Source organism: Ambystoma mexicanum, chromosome 13, assembly GCF_040938575.1.
Source record: "Ambystoma mexicanum isolate Mex_15411 chromosome 13, UKY_AmexF1_1, whole genome shotgun sequence".
NCBI lineage: Eukaryota > Metazoa > Chordata > Amphibia > Caudata > Ambystomatidae > Ambystoma > Ambystoma mexicanum.
Window position 1 is genome coordinate 704883731 of NC_090938.1, and position 23008 is coordinate 704906738.

General features: G+C 46.7%; 1 protein-coding gene across 3 annotated transcripts in view; it reads right to left on the reverse strand.

The window, feature by feature from the left end:
* Positions 1–732: 732 nt before the first annotated feature.
* Positions 733–23008, reverse strand: part of LOC138521755 (E3 ubiquitin-protein ligase TRIM39-like) — a 197362-nt gene continuing 175086 nt past the window's right edge. For all 3 annotated transcript variants that reach the window (XM_069634813.1, XM_069634814.1, XM_069634815.1), the window contains exon 10: positions 733–5226. In XM_069634813.1, the coding sequence (XP_069490914.1) occupies positions 4697–5226 (530 nt within the window). In that variant the 3' untranslated portion in view covers positions 733–4696. The remainder of the gene's footprint in view (positions 5227–23008) is intronic.

Here is a 23008-nt window from a genome sequence, read left to right on the forward strand (position 1 = left end):
ATTTTTACAATAGTGTTAATTTTCAGTCTGTTTCAAGTTTGAAACAGCATTTATCAACTAAAACAACTTATCGGCTTCTGCTGAATACCTAATCTGCTCTTCAGTACAGCCGGAAGAGTGCAGGATCGAGTTACCTAACTTTAAGCATATTGTGGGCAATACTTCCAATAATACCTGCCTGTGCCCATAACCAGCAGAATCAGACATCAGCACAGAAGATTCCAAAGGCTTCATATGATATTGTATTATTAATAGGCTTAAGCAGGGCTCAGACGAAGCAACTGGCTTTGTCTATGCCTCTCCAGTTATTCTGAGAACAAACAGCTTTTATACCTTGGTGTTACATTGTTTCATGACCAGCATTAAATCACCAAGATAAATGCGAAGAAGGAGTCAGGGTCTAAGTTTACTGCTAATGTAGCTGCTACCTGGGCTATTCCCACTCCTGGGGCTTGCTCCAAGAATACATGTGTACATGTAAAGCAAACGGTTTCTTTTTTCTGCAGGGCAAGCACACTGCAACCGTGTGCACAAAACTGACCAGATAAAAAGAACTAATGTTCATTCATTTTACAGAGTGATTACAGTAACCCCTTTTCACCATTTTCCACAGTATCTGCAGGTTATGCCAGCGATGTGTTCTGGATATTTACCCAACTGTGGGGTCGTAATTAGTAGGGGATGAAAGCAAAGCTTGCACGCTTGTAAAAGAAAAAAATTGGCTGTCAAACAGATCTTTTCAACACTGAACTTTATTAAATAAACACAACCTATCCACAGGTTACTAAAAATAATGGTTCTGCTGCCTCCATACAATTGGTTGTTTGAAAGGCAGATCAAACTTATCTAAAGACTGATCTATGAACCCCCACAAACCCCCCACTCCAACAGACATACTGGGATCTGATCAGGAGTAACAATGGGCTCTTCGATGATCCGTTCACAAAGGAAACTTCGCACACAGTTGTGCAAGTAATGGAAAAGATCACTGGTATAGGAACTCCGGCCACAAATAACATTGATACACAACATAAGCACAAATGCAATTTAAAACTACTCTTAGATTAAATAATTATTTTAGTCTTTGCTAGAAAAACAGATTTAAGCAAGAGTCTTTTCAAGTTAAAAATATGCATATATTGATCCTGGCGCTGCGGTTCCAGAAAACACACTGGACACAACATTTAGAGTGAAATTGGGAAAATATCAGGTTGGGTACATACTCAAAGCTTCAAATGACAGGTAGAGGAATACGAAGCTATGAGGAAAAGTTTTTCAAACAATAACATAGAAGGATTCTAACACGAGGCAGAAGGTAACAAGGGCCCAAAACTGTCTCCTTTACATGGCGCGATTAATAAGGACCCGAGTAGTCTTTGTCCCTTTGTGGGATTGTCTGGCGTAATTCACGATACAAATAGTTATATGTAGCAATGACATTGGTGGAAAACACCACGCCCACATTAATATACAACAATGTTGAGAAATAAAGCTACCGACACACAGAACATAACATGTGCTTTCTTTCTTCATTTTCCTTTTTTTGAGCATGCTATGATAGTGTAATGTAAAATTAAAATCATTGGGACCTTTCCAACATTGTGCCGGAAAGTGACTTACAAATGCAGCATGTGTAGCACAAGACTAGCAAAACAGACTAGCTCCTGCTATAGAATACATCCCGGCATTCCACAGTTGTACGTTGCCGTAAAAATCTCGATTGATGGCGGACTGTTGCACCTACGAACAAGGTAAGGAATCTTCCCCTCCTTTGAATAAACGCCCAGTATGCTGGTGCGACTGGCATGATACTTTTGAACAAAACTATGCGACCTTGCATATTTTCAAAAAGCGTCCAATATAAAGACCAAATTGACGCAATATAAGTATGATTCTTACAATAAGGCAGGCACATATATGAACAAGCATGTGTCAGCATTAACTGTCACACAAATAGACTTTTGTCCTTTTATTCACGGGAGCACGACAACAGTGTGTGAATTTCATAGCCATCTATTAAGGGCGGCGCAGGGAGCAATCAAACAAGAAGGTGCCATCACCCCCTTTCTGAGGTTAGCGATTTTTCTTTGATCTATGCACCTCCGTTCTAATAAGTACCACAGAACATAATAAAGGTCGAAATATACTAAATTGAAACTACCTATCCCCCATGTAGACAAACTTTACTGAGGTCCAGCCAGTACTATTGAATCTATCCATCGTGCCCACACTTACCCCTATCAAGGTATCACATACATGCACTGTGATGTCCATTCCAGAGCCTTCCATAATCTTATTGAGTTTTATTACTTTCTATCATAGTGTGTCGTTCCGAAAACAGTAAGGGTTACATCGATTTGCATCGCATATACAATAAACAACATCCTGAAGAAAGCCCATCAAATTCCGGTCAGAAACGTTTGGACAAACTTATTCAGATAAAAGGGCTGAAACATGTGTAGACAACTAGAATTTCAAGTGGTCTCTTTGTTCCTCTTCGGTACCTGATGTACATACATGGACATTGTTTTCTTAGTTTTTTCTGTTTAAGTAAAGAAACCCATAAACAGAAGTTTAATTGGTTTAATTTTTTTTTTTTAAAAAGGCAGATGTGCAATAAATAATTGAATCTCATTGTTACTAACCCCAAGACACAATAAGCTTTTTTATATGTAATGTTTTGTATATGTATTGTTGATACGGATATGAATGAATTATGGTATGAAGTAATTGTTTTTTGTGATTTGACTAAGTGTAAACACCATGAATAAATGTATACATTGCTAACAAAAGTCTCTGGACCACATAATGCTAAATTTAATATAGCATTTAAAGGTTGTTAACGCTAACAGGCATGAAGTTAAGGAAGGGGTAACCAGTTGTCACCCAATTATAAAAAAATCCTTTACGTGGACTCCAACCTTTCCTGGGGTTTATTTTACATAGTTCTGAGGTTAGTAAGGGCACAACCCTATACCCATGGCGGCATGTGAGGAATGAGGATTTCGTGCCCAACATGAGTTTTTCAGAGCACCAGTGCCATCTCTCAGACAGACGCTAACTTAACACTCAGACATCTACATCAATGAAGGAGGAGCAAGGAAAAGTCTTGCCTAGGTTTCAGCACTGTGATCATACATTTCTCTGTCAATTAGGCATTAATACATAATTCCCCATCACAGCCCTCTGTTCCGCAAAAGCGTCAATTGTAAAGAGAGCAACTCTGTCCAGACTCGATTGGGAGGCAGTGACATGTTCCAAGCTGTGCCAGTCGATATTTCGCAGTGGAGCCCAGAGCAAGCAGCTACTACTACTACTAGAAGATTGAAACAGTGGGCAAAGGTACCAGCTGCAAGAATTCAAAAAAAGAAACTTCGCCTTCTCCAGTGTTGGATTGGACCGAATTCCAAAGATGGCACTTGCAAAAGGGCAGAAATCGACACAAAGGTGTGCATTTCTTGACTTGGGGAGAAAGCAGGCCTTTTCTAAACTGGTGATCTCTTTTCCTTGGGTCACCAGCTTGGTCAGGTTGTCTGCTTTTCATGAGGGATTTTTATGGTCCACACACATTTAAAATCACACCTTCTTGGAAAACTGTGAAACTAATTTGTATCTACGGAAATCTAAATTGCTACATGTTGCCTGAGGTACACACCTATAGTTCAGGTCAAGGGTCCTTTCTGAGGCACCGACCAAGCAGTGAAAGAAAAACCTAACAATATTGCAAGACAGCGGATTATACGTGGTCTGCAAACAGATGTGCTGTCGGAGTGGGTGTGTACGGTCAGAAAAGCAGCTTAAGACCAAGATTTCATATCAAAGTTCATGCACAAAACAAGAAAGCAGCCTTGATTTAGGAAATTCAGCAGTTCTCAAGCACGTGAAACAACAACATTTTACAGTTTTACCAGACAGGGAAGGTGTTCTGTAAAAATAGACGTTACTAGGTGTACAACACAGCCTTAAGCCACCACCCCTTTCCTTCAGCCCAATGGCCCACCATTCCCTTTAAAGAATAGGGAAAAGCATGGGCCAACACATCAAAAATACTGTGGCTTGGGAACAAGCACATACCTGACCCCATGTCCTAGTCTCACCATGTATAGCCAATTTGCCTCACCATCTCAATTCCTTATTGTGTTCTTAATTGTACATGCAGCACCACTTCTCATCAAAGGGCTTGGGAAAATGCCCAATCTAGATACCTTGTTGGGTGAAAACATCTTTGACGATCACAATTGGCGAGGGACCTCCCATCAGCAAATAATCTTTAGCTAGACAATCAAACTTAGCTGAGGTTTCCAACCACGTGGACGCACATAAGTCAGAATCAGCCAGGCTTAGTGTGAACTACAGTCATCCACACCTTGTGAATTCAGGGCGATCGACACGAAGATAGAGACCAGCTAAAGTGAAGGATCCATGACCTTCACCGATAGATGTAGATCAACTCTAGCGAGGGAAACAGGGCATCCAGGATACGACAAATAGCTGTATGGTTTTGTGGCCGCTGGTTTTCCGAACCTTGTGTTTTTATTTATTCCAGCAACCAGAATAATAGATTTGAAATAACGAAACCTTTGTCATCACAGTGGCTCCCAGTCATTTGCAGTCACAACCCAACTTTGATAAATGCATTGCCAGCAGACAATTGATTCCATTCTGTACACCAACCCTATGATCCTTTGTCCAATCATTATCGAAGGCTCAATGCTCCATTATTTTTGCCACCATCGTTGTGATCTGGACAGAGAAATGGGCGGAGAGTGCCAGTGAAGGAGCAGGAAGGAAAAGCAAAGAGCCGAGATCGTGCATCAACGTCATAAAATGTAAGCCTCCCCGCCTCATAGTCCAGGTACACCCCAACAACTCGGGGGATTACTTTTGGCGTGATGCGGGTTGGTGGGGTGGTGAGGGCCCCGTACGACTTCCCATGCACCAAAAACATTGCCCAATATCCATCCTTGGGTGTTAGTGAGCTCTTTGTTGTCCTGCTCACACTATCGCTGCAGACTCCCACAATCCAGCGTGTCTTCTGTCCGACTTCCACTTCCCAGTAATGTCTGCCTGATGTGAAACACTCGGCTCCTAGGACAAATGGATAATACTTGAACCTGCTTGGGTTTTTGGGTAGTTTCTGATTTCGAGCCCCGCTCCTCACATTTTTCATATCTTCGGACAGGATGAGAATAGGGTGCGCAGTTCCAGGGTCCAGGATCACATCCACTGCAGAAAGAAAAGGAAAAACAAAAAAAAAAAGAAAATCAGTCTCGCAGAACAATTTGCCCATTGCAGTGAAATGAAAAATGATAATATGTTGTAAAATAGTATCCCACAGCTCTACTGTCTGTACTAATCCTAACTATCCAAAAGATTACAGGAAAGAGAAATGAAGATCCAGTGATCTATCAGAAAGAATCTGGAGAAATGGTGATCAATGCAGCCAGGGGGTGCAGATTTTGAGTTGGTTGTTAGATAAATCAAACCGAACAGCACCGTCATCTCACTGATGCTTTGGAACTGTAGAAATCAGACAGTTGCTAACAGTAGCCATGTAAGGGCAGACTGGGAGACGTATGGTGCTGACTTGCACAGGAGTAAGAGAAGGACGCCTTTTTGTTCTTACTTGGCATCCATTTCAACTTTTACAAAACATTATCTTTCATACAAGGTAAGCATCTCTTGTTTTAGACACAGCCACCCTTATCAGATTGTGATATTCCCCCAACGCGATGCAGATTTGCGATGCCATGTGCCAGAACACACAGACGAAGAGGGGAGGGATGAGTGAAGGACAGAAAAACAAACCAGCTCTGTATTGGCAATGACAAGGCAAGTATTTTCATTTAAAAGAAAACATAAAAGTGGGTTAGAGATTGAAACATTTTAGCCTCCACCACTTAACCCATCTATGTGCAAAGGTAAAATAATTCCTTGAAAAGGGATGGGCAGACTCATTCAGTAAAATGTACATTCATTTCAGTATAGGCAGCCATGCAAGAGACACCCTAACCCCCCCTTGTCTCCCCACCTAAGAGAACGGGAATAAACAAGTTATGCACCTTTCTCAGAGCAGTAGGTTTTCACCTTTACAGCTTTGAAACTTCACTTTGTATGTACCCGCTTCACAGCCGTCACCAAAGAAGACCCTAGTTCCTTTCAGTTTGAGTAGTCTGCCCCAAAAACTTGTACCAAAACCAAGGACAACAGAGAGGATTCCAATCTTCAACTTATCCGACCATATAACCTCTCCCGCTGAACAAAACCTTTTAGAAAAAGGTTTGTCGTTTGTACCGGCTGCTAAAGCTCATGCTTTCCACACCAAAGTCGAACTGAAACGCTTTTTCCCCCGGAATATTCACCTGAAATACTTCTTCGAGGTGTACCTACCAGAACATTCACGTATCAACATGGAACGACCCGAAAAGGATACAGACAACGTCACAGGCCTGAAAATAAAATCTACATTTATGCCTCCTCCCCACAAGATTCCCTGCGAGTTCGAAACCTACGAGAAAATGGTCACCAGAGCTGTCCAGAAGGGACTCTCTCACAATCTACAGACAGATGAAAGAACAGCGCTACGTTCATTAAAAGACAACCACAACATCACCATCAAAGGTGGCGGCATCGTCATCCTGAACACCACGGACTACGACCATGAATGTCTGCGCCTATTAAGTGACGCCAACGCCTACCGAACCTTACAAGTGGACCCCACCAAGAATCTACAAGATGAGATCCGCAGCCTAACAGACCACGCACTTCGAGAAACCTGGATCTGCGACGAGGAGCATCTCTTTCTAAATAAAGCTCACCCGCGGATTCCTGCCTTTTACATACTGCCAAAGATACACGATAGCCTACAGAACCCTCCTGGAAGACCAATCGTATCGGCCTGTGATTCGATTTTCGAACCCCTGTCAGTCTACACTGATTCTTTCTTGAAACCTTTTGTGAACCAAATGAACTCCTACCTCAAAGACAGCACAGACACCATCCTCATGCTGGGGACTATCAACATGGAACAAGATTACATCTTAGCCACCCTAGATGTCGAGGCCCTCTACTCTTCAATCCCACAACAAGAAGCACTAGAGGTACTGAAACGTTTTCTGGACAAAAGGAACACCAAAGATGTCCCCACCAACTTTATACTTGAGTGTGTGAGACTGGCAATGACTGAAAATTTCTTTTATTTAAAGACCAACTGTACAAGCAAGTCAAAGGGGTCAGCATGGGGGCCACCTTCGCACCAGACATTGCCAACCTGCACATGGCACACTATGAAATTGAAAACATCATGGCAGACACCAATCCCTACAAAAATAACATCAAGCTGTGGAAAAGGTACATCGATGACGTGCTCCTCATCTGGCGTGGGAACCAACAAGACCTAGCCGCATTCCAACAATGGCTCAATCAATGTAATCCACACATCAATTTCACGATGCACTGGGACTTCAACGGCATCGACTTCCTTGACCTTCATATCTACAGGTCAGGTGATCACCTACAAACGGAACTATTTCGGAAACCCACCGACCGTAACACCTTGTTACACTTCAGAAGCTATCACCCAGAGTGTTTGAAATATAACTTGCCTTACAGACATTTCTTGAGGATCAGGAGGAACTGCACCAACCGTGACACATACGAGAAACACGCCACAGATCTACAAAACTGACTTCTCGACAGGTGATACCCGAGGAAATCCGTGAGACACGCAAGCAAACAAGCAGCAAACACGGACCACACAATCTGCCTCACCAAAACTACCAAAAAAGGACTGGACAGACTAGTATGCGTCACAACCTACAGTCCCCTCAGCAATTTGATAAAGAAGACTATCAAGCAGCACTGGCCACTCATCAAGAACACTGGATCCCTCCAGAAAGTGCCCCTATTCGTCTTCAAGAGAAAAACCGAAACATCAAGGAGTCACTGGTTCATACCTCTCTGGAACCTCCTAAACAACCCAATACTCTATGGAATCTACCGCCTGTCCAAGGCCACTACCGATGTGGGAAATGCATGGCCTGCCAGTTCACAGAGACCACGAAAGTGTTCACGCACAATGAGATCTCGTGGACCTTACAGGACCACACTAACTGTAACACTAAGCAAGTAATATACACCATTGCATGCCCCTGTGGACTTTTGTATGTCGGGAAACCATGAGAGCTATGAAGACTAGAATCGGCGAGCACCGATCTTGCATAAAAAACAGGTTGCCATACAAACCACTAGTTGAGCACTACGTGAAGAAAAACCACACCAACATGGACATAAAGTGGTGTGTCATACAGAAAGTAAGCACCGCAAAAGAGGTGGAGACATTGACAAAACCCTGACCAGATTAGAACAGAAATGGGTCCACAAACTACGTACTGTAAAAGAGGGTTTACACATAACTGTAGAGTAGTAGCATTTGCTGTAAAGTCATGTGAAACTAGTGGTGTCGTGTAACAATACACCTGTCTTCAGCAATATGTTTTTTTGATTATGCGCATGCCTGAAGCACTGTCATTCACCATGCACCTGCCCGCAACAGTGTACAGATTGATTCACAACCATTGACATGACAGCACACATGGATTTATATGGACAGTGGTAGACACCTTTATCATGCGCCTTTTTCTGCATGACACCCTTTACATGTGTCACACTCGTGCATGACTTGCATTTTAGCCTGACTGATTGCCTGCACTGCCCGCACTAAGCAGGCACTACACTCATTCAACAAACAGGATATGCGCCCCGATCCCACTGGTGAACTACAACCCCCTCCTGGACAGTGTTTCAACACATGACCGCCTCAGCTTCCAAACAGGCACTGAGGTAGACACCCCTCATCATGGCTGCCGCCCTAGAACATAGTACATGCCTAGACCTCACACACTCGCGTATGAACCATCTCGGCAGCACCGCACGCTCGCAATAGGTAAGTTTACACTGCACGCGCTTATCGCACATATCCTGGTATGCCGCACCATAGCATCTCCCGTGGGGCACATTTCTAACTGTATGACTCTGCGTTCTACACGCTCCCAGCCGCTTGTGCTCCCAACCGTAAGGCGGTAGGGCACGCATTTGGCACCTAAATCTCCCCTGCTCTTAAGTCACAGTCCACACAGGCCATGGGCATTACCTAGCTCCAACTGTTGTGGCCTGCAGCACCCGGGGGGCACCTGTTCATTTCTCCAGAACTAGCGATCAGGCGAGCCCCTTTGTGCACTTTGGTAGACACATACAGGCACTTGCGCTACCCGTATCTGCACTCAATTCCATCATGCAACTTTATGTTTTGTCATGTTGAGACTCCGCTTAGCCCTTTTTTGCCTTTTTAAACACACGGCACCACTCTAGTCCACCACAGTGGGACCGTTAGAAGGTCATCTCTCACCACCACTCCTAGGACCTCCACCATTACCTCTTTCAGCTAATTACTTACCATAGGCTGTAGAGGGACAACACCTACTTTGCGCCAATTAGTCTTCGTACCTTTCCTCATCCTCCGACAGGTACAGCCGCGCATTTGTTTTGCACAAGATGAAGAATCCTTCCTGTGGAAGTGGATCCTCCCACTTCGAAGTCTGAGCCACTGTTCTCCTCGGATTCGGTAAGCACCGGCATCCGCCCCGTCTAGTATTCATTACTTATTCTCTGCCAGACCCTTGTCGACCATCTACATCCTGACACGTTCTTTGTCTGTTTCATTCCAACAGACTACATAGGATATTCCACTCCTAAAGACACTCCTGTCCTGATGAAGGCCTACACCACTAGAGCTCACCTAGCTCCACGCAAAATGGCCGAAACACTGTCGTGTTGACATGTTATATATGTTGTTCAACTCTTGATTGTGCCCACACCCAATGGGCTACCTAGCTGTTTATGATTCCACTAAATTCTCTAGCTTCCTTCCCAAGGAACCCATAGAGAATGAACAAACAAAAGAATTAGATTGTTCAAATATTTACTACTTGATTGTTCCAACTCAGGTACTACACTCCGTACGTCCTCAATGTTGAATGTCCTATGTTTTTGATAATAGCAGTGTATTACCACACCAACTGCACTTAAAATAAAACTTTATTGCAGAAAAACAGATTGTGATAATTCTGTGTCCACCCATGAATGGGGTGACCCACCCAGGGTTGTAGCAGTGGTCGCTCTACAGCAGATAGATCTACCTGACCTTGCTCATTTGTTTGTTGATATTACTGTACCCACCTGGGCAGAGCAAGGCAGTAACCAGGTACCCTTCCGAATATAACCAAAAACTCAAGACAATTAAAATCTCAGCTTGGAGGGATTCCCTTTATTTCTTTGTAGGTTTTCTATTAAAGGCATCCTTGTGTTAAATCATGCCAGGGGGAGGTGATGTGAAGTTGGGGGCAGTGAACCCCAGAGGCCATAGCCCAAAGATGCCTTGGAAGATCTGGTGCATCAGGATGGTAGACAAGGATTTTCAAGCTCGAGATGACCAGCAGTTGTTGCTTGATGGTGGCATCCCCATTCCGATTCAGCATATTTTGTATTTCTGGCCACCACTTATTCTAAGAGTTCCCCATCACCTCCCATTCAGGGAGGATTTCTTTCTGTACATGGAGTACTACACCCACCCCCTCTATCAATGAACGTACCTTTCAGTATTTGTGTCTCTAGTGTTGAACATCCAGGCATTCTCAGAACAAATCAGACTATACTTCAGGCAGCTGGAAGCGAGTACATCAACAATCTGTCCAAAATTGTGTCCAGTTCGGTCACTGGTATTCAGACAAGCAGGCTATTCTGCACTTTTGCTCTATGGGCCATACCTTATCCATTGTTACCAGCCTGGATAAATCAGGTATTCAGGATGAACCCTGGTGGAGGCATCTTGCTGCAATCAGATGCCACAAACACTGCTAGAGCACTGCACACATGCCTTTGGTTGCTTGTGGTCTTGTGAAAGGATTGTGACCTAGCAGTCCAGGCAGGACTTACCCTTTTGCGGTGGGAGCAAGGTTGATTTCCACATGGTCTTTGCCCTTCTGTAATGTCATGGTAGGCTGAAAAGCGGTGGTCTGGGGGGTTGCTCAGAGCAATGCTAGTGGTTTGCATTCATTGAGAACCTTCCAGTCATCGCAGATCTGTTTTGCAAATGCCCCAGCTTCATCTGCAATTCTAAAAATGGCCTTTCACCTGCCGAACAAATATTCCAAGTATGGAGGAAAAGTCACTATAGGCTAGTGTGACAGCGGAACCAGGTAGGATCATTCCCTCATGTACAATTACAGATATTCTTTGCTTCTGCTGGTCAGTAAGAAGTGGCGCAAACATGACCATTACTTTGGAAGAGGAACCTAGGACTTTAAACGTAAGCATTTCAAAATGACTCGCCGGGAAATGGGCGGATATGTTACAAGAGGTTTGTTCAACCGTCACTGTATTTCAAGGATCCTCATCTGGGACAGATGGTTAACAGGAGGAGTTTCAGGGGAGCGAAGACAGACCCGTTTACCTTAACTGAGGACAATGGAGCATTACGGTAAAGTCTCTGAAAAATGGGTCCGCTGTATGAGAATCCAACAAGTGAGTTGAGTTGCGTCAGCCAACAACACTGGATTTTAAACCCACAATCAGATGAATCGTCCAAATCTTTTCAGTGTTCCTACAGTGTCTTCGCCTTTTCATTTAGTGGGTTATGGGGCCATTGCTCCTTGAACAACTCTTAGGAATTGGGGGCTTGGAACCATTCTATGAGTAATGGTCGTCATCCTCCACTTCAAATGCATACGAGTGGTATTAAATGGTTCTCTCTGAGTCGCAATGGATGAATGCCTGCTTCAGTGACACAATGCAGATTCATGCTTTCAGCTAAACTACATTGTTGGCTCAACACTGCATCTTAGTGCTTTGTGCAGTCACCTCTGTGCAATGTCTGCAAACAGCAAAATGCCACAAGTGGCACAACTACATCTGCACCAACAGCCTTTTCTCTTAAGACACAGCATGGGAAAAGATTTTCAGTATCGGTTGGTACTGATATAACAGGGCACTACGCACCCCAGTACTGGCTCATCCATAGGAGTAGAATATCCATACCCAATTCGGTACCAATTATTTCTCTTCTTGGTACTTGGGAGGCAGCAGTCTCACGCTCTTTCTCTCCCTCTGATCAAGTTTGCTATCTGGCTGCCAAAAATGTACTTCGAGTCTCTGGGGTTTACAGCATCCCACACTTTTTTTTGTTCAATTTTTGGTTGTCTCTGGAATGGTCAGGATGTTGCGTCGGTGTTCCAGGACTTGTAGTTTACATGACACCACCAACACTGGTGCCTTGGGTTGTCTTGACAGGGATCGGGTGATGAACTCTTTCAGGGTCATTGGACCGGACTCCAGTAGTTATCCAACTCCTCCTCCTGACAATAGTAGATGGCTTCGAATGACTCGTCTACCAGCTCTTCAGGTATAACCTGCAGCCTCTCCATCACTGTAAAACAAAAGAGGCGATGGCTGGAAGGTTTAGAATTAATCTTAACCTCTGGCATTGCTCTGGGCAGCCCTCCAGACCATCGTTCTTTGCATGCCAAGCCATTACAAAAGGGGAAAGACCATATGCAAATCAGGCACGGTCCCACCACACAAGGGAAAGTCCAGCCCGAACTGCTACGTCACATCCCTTCTGCACGAGACCACAAGCATCCCCAGACATGTTTCGGTCTGTTGAGCCTCATCATGGTCTCGTGCAGAAGGGATTTGACCAAGCAGTTCGGGCTGGACTGCCCCTTTTGGATTGGGACCAAGCCTGATTTGCATATGATCTTTCTCTCTTTGTAATGGCTTGGCAGGTGAAGAACGAAGGTCTGGAGGGTTGCCCAGAGCAATGCCAGAGGTTCAGATTATTTCTAAACCTTCCAGGCATAGCCTCTTTTGTTTTGCTGTAGCCCCCCCCCCCCCCCCCGAGTAGGACGGGTATGCCCAGACGTGGGTCCCGTGCCTGCTGGGCCTAGAGCCCCAAGCTACTCCTCACTGATGAGACCCAACAAGGCTGGAGCATGTTTGGAGATACTTGTGGTCTTGTGTAGAAGGGCTGTAACCAAGCAGTTCCAGCAATCGCCTCTTGTTTTGCTCTCTCCATCACTGTGCAAGAATTCTTTCTAGGATCGAGACTTTCTCTCTCTTGCCCTTCCGCCTCATACCTCAGTCTTTTCTGCTTCCTTCCTCTGGCCATCTGCCTTGCTTTTCTTTTCCTACTCTTCTTGCCTTATTTCCTCTACATGAACTTTCGCTCCTTCTCTCTGTTTCCTTGCCATGCTCTTTCCTTTTCACATCCTTGTAACTTACACACTTTTCTTCTCTCCTAGGTTTCTCTCGCCATCTTTCCCCACTTCCTCCAGTCTTCTCTCACTTCTCACTATATCACCCGCTCTCTTCTGTCCCTCTTGCGCCTCCTTCACTACTCTCCACCCTCCCCCCATCTCACCTCAAAGACACGTCATGCTCTACTTTGCAACCATGCACCTAATTCCCACCTCTTCCTTTCTTTGCATTCCCTCTACTTAGGCTGCCGTTTTATTGGGAACGAGGCATGCAATTGTCTGACTACATTCAGCTGAGCATGCAACTGGTTTGTAATTGGTCTGACCTGCGTGGACTACAGGTTGCCCAGCTGATTGTGTTGGCATATGGAGCATATAGAATACAACTTATGCAGCTGCAGGGGTTCGTGAAAACTGCAGCCTCATTTACCCAGCATTTCAGTAAGACTGTAATATTATGTTTCTTTTGACATGCCACTAGCAAGCAGAGACTGAATCGTCTGCAAGCAATGCTCCTGGAACTTGGTCTCTTACTGAAGCATGCTTCTATACGGATAGTGTGTGGCTTACTAACACCTGTGGGAACAGGTCTGCAAGAATCGCTGCTCTCTACCCAGCACTTGTCCTCCCCGCCCCCCACTAGAGTGGTCCTCCCCATGTTATTAAAGGAGTTTACAGTTCAAAAGGCCCTCCAAGGCTGGGGGTAGGCTGCAGACCTTGCAGTATCAGACATTTACATCCTCCAGGGCCCCCATCACAAAGCATGTGGTGCTCCCCCCACCCCCAGTCTCACCCCAGTCCCATCCTGTAGCAACAAGCATGAGGCTTTGTTACAGTACCTAATAGGAAGCCCATGGACATTAGATGTATGTATGTAAAGCATTTATAAAGCACAAACCTAGCTATGAATCAATGGAGCGCTGTACATAAGGTACCCACTCGGAGGGTTAGAAGTATGGGTGCAGATAAGGGTGCAGGAGTAGCAGAGGAGCTGAAATGGCTAGGGGGACGGGGAAAGCTCCAGAGGCAGAGAATTAGGGGCGAGTAGAGCGATCAGCAATTAACGAGATGTGAAGAGTGACGGTCAAAAGTACTGACGGGATGACTGCAAGGCATTGTCATCTTGAAGGCCAGTTTGGCACATACATACTAAGGTTAAGGAAGCTCAGGTGAAAATGCAGAAGGATTTAAACAAAACAACGGTTACCCATGAGAACATTCATTCTGATGGACTATTCCTTCTCCCACACATTCCTGATCTTTTGAAATAGCTGCAAGGACAGACTGGATGCAGGGAATTTTTGCATAGCCACCAGACAGCATTAGTGAGGCTCCTATGGTGCTGAAATGAAGATCTCAGATACCAACATAGAGCAGCATGTATGCCCTTTGCTTACTTAACCCAATTTTCCCTGTTCCAAAGACAGCAATGAAATGTTATAACAGACAGAAATAACCACAGTCAATATGTTCACACATATTAATAAAAATCATATAAATGAGTGAGGGGGAATCTACGGAAGTAACAATGTACCCATCAGAGAAGTTAAGCAACTTAACCAACTGGTCATGGAATCCACTCATGTCAAAGGCCACACCATAGACTGTTCGTCTCACTGATCCTTACACTCCAGGTAGCCAGTAACTAGCCTCTCTCCTGGACAGTTCATGTTCTCCTCAATTTCTCACTCCTAGCGACTTGTGATCTGGAGCCAAGAAGTTCCAGGAGGCTGTTTGCCCGCATCATCCAAAGGAAACCAGTCGCAAGCTCTCCCGGCAACTTTACAGGAACTGCTTCAATTCACTCCATTCCCACTTAATACCCAGTATCCCTGAAATCATTGAATGCATGATTGCTTGTAGATCCCTTACTGATGAATTGAGATATCTCGCTCTCTCTCTCTCTCCTGCTAACTCCCCATTCCCTTATTTCTTCACTCACATTTTCTTCCCCCTATGATTGTAAAGCACTCAGTTGCTTCCCAACAAATACCCTAATAATAATTAGCTCTGCCACAATCCGCTTGAGGGAAGCAAAAAAGGAAGCTCTACAAGACATTGGGGGGGAAGGCTGAGCTCCCAGCAGACCTCCTGGTTTACCTTACACACATCTATAGATACAGATAGGTCTTCCTCAACATAAGGAAATCGGGATACCAGCTCCGGGTTACAGAACCAGTCAACTCATCTGAAGGGTTTGTGTAGATCTAAAGGGTAATGACTGCAACCACAAATGCTTCATGAACTCAGGAGTGATGCAAAGCTCTCGCATCCTACTTCAAGAATAGAATGGACACCCTAGAGTCAACATCCTTGCAAATGACAATCATCATGGAAATGTGTACCTAACACTACCAGAGTGCACATTATGCAGGCTGCAGTTCAACCTAACTGAAATAAATGATAAGGCCAAACTCCATGCAGCAGTCAAACAAACATCACCACAAGCTGATATTCTCAATGAAAAAGTTGTTAATTTGGGTATGCCTGTTCAGGACCCCACCAGCTACCACACTCATCAACAACGTGCTTAGCACCAAACGGATACCTCAAATTCAAACAAGCCATTGTAACTGCACTCTTGAAAAACCTATTGCTGATCCTGGTATCCTCTCCTACTGCCATATCATGTCAGGGCTACCCTCTTATTTGCAATCCGATGGCAAACTGAGCATTCCCCAGTGCAGCATCCTCTGGAATAGAAATCACCATAGTGAACAAAAGGGCTGAACTCAACACAAAGGACAGACATGCAGCCTTCCAATATTGGACAACTTCACTTTCAATACCATTAAGCACAAATGTCTCGAAAGACTTCGGTTGTTGCAGTTGAAGGACCTGTGCTCCAATGACTCAGATCCTTCTTTGGCAAACAAATGCATCTAATCTACTCACCTAATTATTTCACAAACACTTGCAGAGTACTGAAAATGTCTGCACTAGCCCCAATTCGGTTTCATATTCGCAAGGACCCATTCCCCACTCCTCCAATTGGTGACAATGGCGAGGGCCTAAAGAAATGTCTAACATGCGTATGTGACCAATACCCATATAGGGCTAAATCATCAACAAGGAGCCAAAGGCAGCCCAACTCATGTGAAACGCTGGAAGCACCATAACTAACTTTACCTAAACTCGTCAAAGGTAGAGATAATCCTCCTTGGGGTAATATATTTAATCTTCCTTGCGTTCTACTGGCCTGCAGCCATGGGTCATGCCCACAAACTACACAGTGCTGCACCCGGGAGTAGTGTTTGATACCAATATGAACATCCGCCAACAAATAATTTGTTACCACATTGCCACTACTTATGCAGCCCATCACTAATACATCCATGCCTTTGCAGCAGACCTTAGGACTGGCCTGTGCAATACCCGGGCACCAAGGAAATTCCACCCTTAGACCACATCACTGAAGTTTTGACCAACTTAACACAGCACAAAAATAGGGAGTAATCCCACTTCAAGACTATACTCCTTTATAAATCTTGCCCCAGGTTTGAAAAGGATGTCAAGTAATTCTGCAAAGGATCTACAACTAACCGGTTCCTGTGAGCCTTCGGTCCACAGTCACAAGGCTTTGTTTGCGTTCATCCTTCATTCACCCCATAACAAATCTCTGCAGGACGACATGGCATCTGGATTCTGCCTCAACAAGCCTAAACCTTCCTAACAAAACTGCATCAGAAACAAATATCGGTAATTAATCGTGTTTGTTCCTCTTTTCAAATGTCTCCCACCACCTTCCCCTATCAAGTTTTCGGAAGTGGCAATCTACGGCGTGATGTCTGGTTGCGCATTGCCCGATCGCTATAGAACGTCTTTGCTTGCAAGGTCATAGTAAGTCTGAATGTAAACTACTATCGATCTTGCAATAGTCTTGAGATAGCTTTCTGTTCCTATGATAGGCAAAATTTAACTATCTAAAAACAAAAAGGGGGTGCCTACAAACTGACAACAGGATTCTAGCTGTGAAAACTATCTTCCTTCTAACTATAGCTTCAGCATATTTAAACTGGCATCAAGTCAGGTAAACTGCAGCTCTGCATGCGTTTTGGACTTTGATATCTCACTACTGAAAACCCTGGTTAGGGCTGATGGGAGTTTAGTCCAAAAACATCCTGCGAGCTAAAGCCTGCAGAACCCTGACAACAGCATGCATAAAGATGCCAAAGCGAGGGTGATAATGTAAATCCTATGATGCGACAATGAAACGGCCCAGAAGAAAAGAAATTATAATCCCTCTAAAGCATGGTCGGAATGAAGAAAAGAAATCTGTTTGGGTGTTCTTTTGGATAGGGGCATACGTTAGCTTTCCACAATCCAAAGGCCAAAGGCCATTTCTGGGCAACACGAATAGAAAACCAAATGCAAAAAGGGGATGCCAACAAGTCAACACCATTAACACTTCACCAATTAGAAAACCACTTCCAATGCCTCATACAATGTTTGTGGGATGTATGTCTTTACATCTCCTGCATTCACTTCGCCATACATTAACTTTTTCACTTTTACGCCTTCTTACATTTTCTTCTTCAAACATGCACTTAGTCATTACAAGGGAAGAATCCCTGGTAACACCCCTTTTTCTGATCTATATTGTTCCCCGTACCTAACCATTGACCTCAATCCCACTAACCGTAACTATCGATTGCCTTAAACCCACCGCTCATATCCTTCCCTCCAACCCAACCCCTAGATCAAACTCTTTCCTTACCCCCATTCTTAAATCTAACACTAAACCAAACCCTTACCCTGATTCTAATGCCAATCCTTACCCTAGCAATAACCCTCTCTCTGACATTAAACCTAACCCTTTATTTAGGACCAACACACTCCTTTTAAAATGCATTTTGTCCTCACAGGGGAGATCCCTGTGACCCCCTTACTTTACCTGTAGTCGTCCTTGTATGCCAACCCCCTACCTTTAGCCCTTACTTATCCTACCCTGCAATCTAGCCCTAAAGGTAAACCCATACCCTAGCCGAGAAGCTAACTCTAATCCCGACAGTTGAACAGACTTTCTAATGTATTTATTTCTGTCTAAAAAGAGTAAACCGGTGCCCTCTTTACATCTAATGCGCGAAGGAAACCTTTAGCAGAAAATAGTTCAGGTAAGAAACATGGTAATGATATTGCTTGATTAATGTGGAAATGAGAAACCAGTTTGGGATGGAAAGAAAGGTGTGTTCTAGGGGATCAAGAGAATTTCTGACTGGCAATCTCCTGGATCTCATCCTCTTAGTCTGAGAAGGGGATCTGAATTACAGTGAAGATGACTTTGAAGAAAGATTCATGATTGGGCGGCATAGTAAACATATCAATCAATTCATTTCTCAGACGTAACATCTGATGAAATGAGGAAAACATTGCCCAAGGGTGAATCAGGAAATATTGAAATGGGTATCTGCTATATTACTAAAGCCAGAGGATATATTCTTCAGAGGCATGCTGGTTAGCCAGAAGAAAATAAGGGTCAGGGCACAACATAGCCTCTTTCATGTCATCAGCATATCAAGAAATATTACCCTTATCAGCCAGACAACAAAACCTTTTCTCATTTCATGTGCTCGGATCCTAACTAAGAAAAGGGAGCTACCCTCCAGCAAACATGTGGCTTTATGGCATAGTCAGAGCTAGGCACCAGAGATCCTTCAGTGCTACTGGAAAAAGGTAACAATGTGGCAGCATGTGTTCATTGTCTAAAAGACACAAATTGCCCTTAGGCAAGAGACAAAAGGTTTTCAAGCATTTGAATAATTAACACACTGTACATCACAAAACTAAGAGGTTTCCCACAGGTCGCACAAAATCCAACACCCCATCCCTAAAGACCTGCTCTCCAATCTTGATTCCAACACCCCCTGTGTCCTCATCTTGTTTGATCTCTCGTCTGCCTTTGACACGGTCAACCATGCTATCCTGCTCAACCGTCTGTGATAAGGAACAAGTTACTTACCTGTAACTGTTGTTCTCCAGCATGGGTCTGGCATGGATTCACATGCTCATGAATATTCCCCGTCGTCAGGCTGGGAATCCTCGGTAAAGAAAAAACCAGTATCAGTTTCGTTTCTGATCTGTCTTTCGTAGTAATAACCAATCACTGGTCTCTGCGTCATACTGACCACAGCCAATGACTGCCCTCTACCTAAGCACCGCCTCTGGCAGCCATCTTCAGATTTGGAAGCACGTGAAGTGGCAGTATGACCAAGTGAAGAGCCGCAGAGGGGTAGGCGGGAGGGTTCGCATGTGAATCCATGCCAGACCCATGCTGGAGAACAACAGTTACAGGTAAGTAACTTGTTCCTTCTCCAGCATGGGGTCTGGCATGGATTCACATGCTCATGAATAAAGAATACATAGCAGTACACACATGCACAACCACGGGAGGTGGCAAAGGCTCAACATTAAGCATCACATCAACTCAACATTAAGCATCTTACCTCCTCTCCAGGCTCACCTCAGGCGAACAGGTTGCGCAGCACTGCTTGGCCGACCCTGGACTCCTCCCTGGAATCCCGGTCGACGCAGTAGAATTTCGTGAAGGTGTGCGTCGACCTCCACGTAGCAGCCCTGCATATGTCCAGCAGGGGCACACCAGATAGGAACGCCGTGGTAGCTGCGATCGCTCTGGTGGAATGGGCTCTCGGACGGCCAGGCAGCGGTCGGTTTGCCAACCGGTGACAGTACATGATACAGCCGGAGAGCCATCTGGAGATGGAAGCCTTCGAGAGAGCCTTCCCCTGATTGACAGGTCCAAAGTTCACAAAGAGTTGTGACGTCTTCCGAAAACCTTTCGTGCGGTCCACGTAGAACTTCAGCGCTCTAGCTACATCCAGCGAGTGCAAAGTCCTCTCAGCCGGCGACGAAGGCGACGGGAAGAACACAGGTAACACCAAGGGTTCGTTGAGATGAAAGTCCGACGGTACCTTGGGCATGAAGGAGGGGTGCGTCCTGAGCACTACCCTCGTGTCGTGGAAAGTCAAGTACGGGGCCTTGCAGGAAAGGGCCTGGATCTCTCCCACTCGTCGTGCGGAGGTGATGGCCACGAGAAAAGCTGTTTTCCACGATAGAAACTTCAACGGGGCCGAGTGCAGAGGCTCGAACGGAGGTCCCATGAGTTTGGTCAGCACCACGTTGAGCTCCCACGCCGGGGCCGGAGCCTTCACCGGCGGGAACGATCTGAACAGTCCCTTCATGAACTCTTTCACCAGACGATGAGACCACAAGGACGTCCGGCCCGTGGTTCTGGTGTATCGGGAGATCGCAGCAAGATGAATCTTGATGGACGCGTGTGCCAGACCAGCTTTGGCCAGCGTCAGCAGGTACGGCAGCACTTGGGGAGCCGTAATCCGTAGAGGGTTAATCTTCTGTGCGTAGCACCAGACAGAGAACCTCTTCCATTTGTGTCCGTAGCATTTAAGAGTCGAGGACGCCCTGGCCTTTGCAAGAACCTCTCTGCAATCGGCCGGTATGTCGTATCCTCCAAACTCTAGCGCTGCAGGAGCCAGGCCTGCAAGTTCAGCGACTTCGGGTCGTGGTGGAGGATGGCGCCTCCTTCCCTGGAGAGTAGATCCGCGTCCGCCGGCAGCTTGATTGGCGGGGACGCCGACAAGTCCAGAAGGTCCGGGAACCATATCTGCCTCGGCCACGCAGGTGCGACGAGGATCATCCTGCACCGTGACCTCTTGAGCTGGTTGACGAGCCGGATTAGCAGAGGCAAGGGAGGGAACGCGTAGAGGAACAGGCCCTCCCAGGGGAACGAGAAAGCATCGCCCATGCTCCTCGTCTGGGGAAACCTGCTGGCGAACCTCCGGCACTTGGTGTTCGTCGCCGTCGCGAACAGGTCGATCTGGGGTGTGCCCCACCGTCGGAAGAGGCGATCCACCAGATCCTGCCGTAGTTCCCACTCGTGGCACGAGCGCAGCTCCCTGCTGAGTGAGTCGGCGATGGTGTTTTTTATCCCTGCCAGATGAAACGGCACCAGAAGAATCCCTTGGGCGACGGCCCAATGCCACAGGTCCTGCGCCTCCTTGGACAGCGCTGGGGACCTGGTTCCGCCCTGTTTCCTGATGTAAAACATGGTGGTGGTGTTGTCGGTGAAGATCCTCACCACCTTGCCCTTGAGGGACGGAAGGAAGGACCTGAGGGCCCAAAACACTGCACGGAGCTCCAGGACGTTGATATGCAGGGACTTCTCCGTCGGGAGCCAGAGTCCCCTTGCGTGCAGATTTTCGGTGTGCGCTCCCCACCCTTCTAGGGAGGCATCCGTGGTCACAGTCACCTGGTGGGCTGGGGTCTGGAAGTCCATGCCCGCCGTCAGATGCGCGCGGGTGCCCCACCACCGTATCGCTCGTCGGAAACTCTCGTCGAGCTTGATCCTTTCCTCGAAGCTGCCCGTCGTCTGGATCCAGCGCGCATCCAGGAACTCTTGCAACGGGCGCATCCGGAGCCTGCACATGGGAATGAGGTAGATGCAGGAAGACATCATCCCGAGGAGGGACTTGATGGACCTCACCTTGGCCGCGTCGGCCACCAACATCCGTTGCACCTTGCCCAAGATGGTCCTGGTCCTCTCCTCCGACGGGGAGGCCAGAAGGGACACTGTGTCGAGCCTCGCTCCCAGAAACAGTGCGACTTGCGCGGGCACCAGGTGGGATTTGGCGTAGTTCACGGAGAATCCCAGGTCCGTGAGGAGTTGGACGGTCCTTGCCGTGTGGACCACGGCGAGCTCCCTCGTCTTGGCGCGGATGAGCCAGTCGTCCAGGTAGGGGTAGACGTGAATCCCCTCGCGGCGCAGCTGCGCCGCCACCGGTGCGAGGCACTTGGTGAAAACCCTGGGTGCCGACCGCAGTCCGAAGGGAAGGGCTTTGAACTGGTAATGACGCCCTTGGACCACGAATCTGAGGAATTTTCGGTGCCCCTTTAGGATGGGAATGTGGAAGTAGGCATCCTCCAAATCCAACGACGATAGGAAGTCTCCTTCCTCCAGCTGACCCAGGACGTGCTGGAGGGTGACCATCCGGAACTTCTGCGCCTTGATGAACTTGTTCAGGCGTCGCAGGTCCAGGATGGGGCGCCATCCTCCCGTCTTCTTCTTCACGAGGAAGTAACGCGAGTAGACTCCGGAGCCCCGAAGCCTCTTTGGGACGAGTTCGATGGCGCCCTTTCTGAGCATCGCCTTTACCTCCAGGAGAAGTTGAGGGACGTGAAGTTCTTTCCTGGCCACGGGGGGGACGCGCGGGCACCTTCTTTGAAACTCGAGCGCGTGGCCCCGGGCCAGGGCGTCCAGCACCCAACGGTCGGTGGAGATGGACTCCCACACGCTGACGAAGCCCGCCAGCCGGCCTCCCACCGGGGTGCTTCGGTGGGGGCCCGACCCCACGGCCGGTTCAATCCTGCTTGGACGCGGCCTTGCCGCCTTGGCCTCCTTGGCGACGACGGCGGGGGCCGCCAGACTTGCCTCGTCCTCTGTAGGCCTCTTGCGACGACGAGCGGGCCGCTTGACGGTAGGAAGCGAAACCGCCGCCGGAACCTTTGGAGGCGCCCTTGCCTCCGCCGCACCGAAAGGGCGTCCGCCGTTGCTGCAGTACTCCAAGGGCCCGGGCCGTCTCAGTATCCGCCTTGATGGCCTGAAGGGAATCGTCCACTGTCTTCCCAAACAGGTTGTTCCCGTCGAAGGGCATGTCCAGGACCCT